Source organism: Corticium candelabrum, chromosome 6, assembly GCF_963422355.1.
Source record: "Corticium candelabrum chromosome 6, ooCorCand1.1, whole genome shotgun sequence".
Classification (NCBI taxonomy): domain Eukaryota; kingdom Metazoa; phylum Porifera; class Homoscleromorpha; order Homosclerophorida; family Plakinidae; genus Corticium; species Corticium candelabrum.
Window position 1 is genome coordinate 7,236,397 of NC_085090.1, and position 1,921 is coordinate 7,238,317.

At 39.9% G+C, this 1,921-nt stretch overlaps 1 protein-coding gene across 1 annotated transcript in view; it reads left to right on the top strand.

Annotated features, from left to right (window-relative positions):
- The first annotated feature begins 985 nt into the window (after nucleotides 1-985).
- The window catches only part of LOC134181087 (uncharacterized), a 7,108-nt gene continuing 6,172 nt past the window's right edge, over nucleotides 986-1,921 (top strand). Inside the window, exons 1-2 of the mRNA XM_062648294.1 lie at nucleotides 986-1,226; nucleotides 1,298-1,468. Coding sequence (XP_062504278.1) covers nucleotides 1,304-1,468 — 165 coding nt within the window. The 5' untranslated portion in view covers nucleotides 986-1,226; nucleotides 1,298-1,303. The remainder of the gene's footprint in view (nucleotides 1,227-1,297; nucleotides 1,469-1,921) is intronic.

Here is a 1,921-nt window from a genome sequence, read left to right on the forward strand (position 1 = left end):
ATTTCCTCGATCACTTGATTAGGTGTAAATTTTTTAACGTGCGTGCTATACGCTCAGACCGTTTTCTTCCATGTACACGGTTAAATTCGGTCAAATAGCGCGCGTTAGACGTTGGACAAAATGGCAGCTTCTTCGAACGTTGTACACGTTTCGTACACTAATTAGCCTTACTCAGTGATAAATAGGTTATTGTAGAGTTTGAAACGCTATACTTTATATCTTTCTAGCCCATTCGTTGCAGAGTTCGAATTCGTCTACTGGAATTCGTCTCTAGCTAGTGCAAGTGACTTAGTCCGGTTGACACGCTCACATCGATCTACACAAGCAATCTGAAATATCGTCTGGAGCTTCCCTGATCTTGTCGCAGTAACCAACACAAAGCAGGAGAGTCTACTACGCTGATAGGCGACTGTCTAGCTAGTGAAGTAGATTATGTAGTTGACTAGATCATCTAGCTACAGCTGGTTCACGAATAGAGTACCCTACGAAGCAGTGAGAGCGGATGTCTGTTGGTTACAGTTCAACGAAGAAGCGGCTAGTTCGCCTAACGTCTAACGCGCGCTACCTGACTGAATTTAGCAGTCTAGCTAGATTGGTATTAAAAACAGTCGGGCTAATGATACGCGTGTTAAAAGTCTAGACCTAACCAAGTGATTGAGGACACTATTATACATTGTTATTTCAACACCAGACTGAATTAACAGTCTTTTTAACGTCCGTCTGAATTTAACGACTGAATTTAAAATTAACACAACACAAGATCGTATGTTTGGCTCTCCAACCTTCGAAAACTAATATATATATAAAAACTAATATATAAATAAAAACTAATATATATTAGTTTATATATATATATATATATATATATATATATATATATATATATATAAACATCAATTTATTAACTTTTAGTGAGTTAGTGCTGACGCTGTCGAGTCATCATATTTCTTGCTGAGTTTGTTTATTTATTTAATGTCACGTGATCTTTGTCGCGACTCTCTTCGTTGAGACGCGTCGAGCGTGCGGAATTCGAAGCCTCTGCCAACTTGCTCTCGTCTCAATCGACGTACTGCAGTGGACAACGAAGCATAGGCGTGTTGACGTTTTTCAATCGACCACGCCTAGCTAGAGAACTAGCGAGGACGTTTTTCAATCGACCACGCCTAGCTAGCGAACTCGAGGACGTCGACTAGCAAAAGGTGTTCGTACAGCTGACGGAAACGAAGGTTGCGATCGTATATACAGTTATAATTGGATTAGACTGTCGCATGAAGGCTAACAGGACTAGGGTGTACAGTTCTAGATGGACGCAGCTAGCGTTGAGAGCGGAAAGAGTCCTCCAGACGACTTGAAGCAACTTCGAGTAACGTCATCTCAAGATTTTGAGGAGGCTGATCAGTACATGTGGAACACGAACGCGGTAATAGGAGGCGGAGCGTTTGGAAAGGTGTACAAGGGATGGCATAAGGTGAGTCGGATACTGAGAATCTGAGGTTATTGGTTATATGACGTCATGGAATATAATGACGTCTACCAAAATGACGTAAGTAACTGTTTGATGTTAACGTTGGTAGTGACATCATAGAATTACTTTATCAGATTTCCAGTTTTAGAGTCTTGTGTGTGTGTGTGTGTGTGTGTGTGTGTGTGTGTGTGTGTGTGTGTGTGTGTGTGTGTGTGTGTGTGTGTGGACAATCAGTCGTTGCAAACAACAAAGTCATTAACTAATGGACACTTGACTTTGAATGTCAAACTCAAATAATATATATACTGTATATATATATATATATATATATATATATATATATATATATATATATGTCAGTTACTGCATGATTGGTAGACTATTTGCATGTGAAAGGTTGGGCATTGACCCCAAACACCAACAAAGAGACCACGCCCTAAGATTACTAGATGCCAT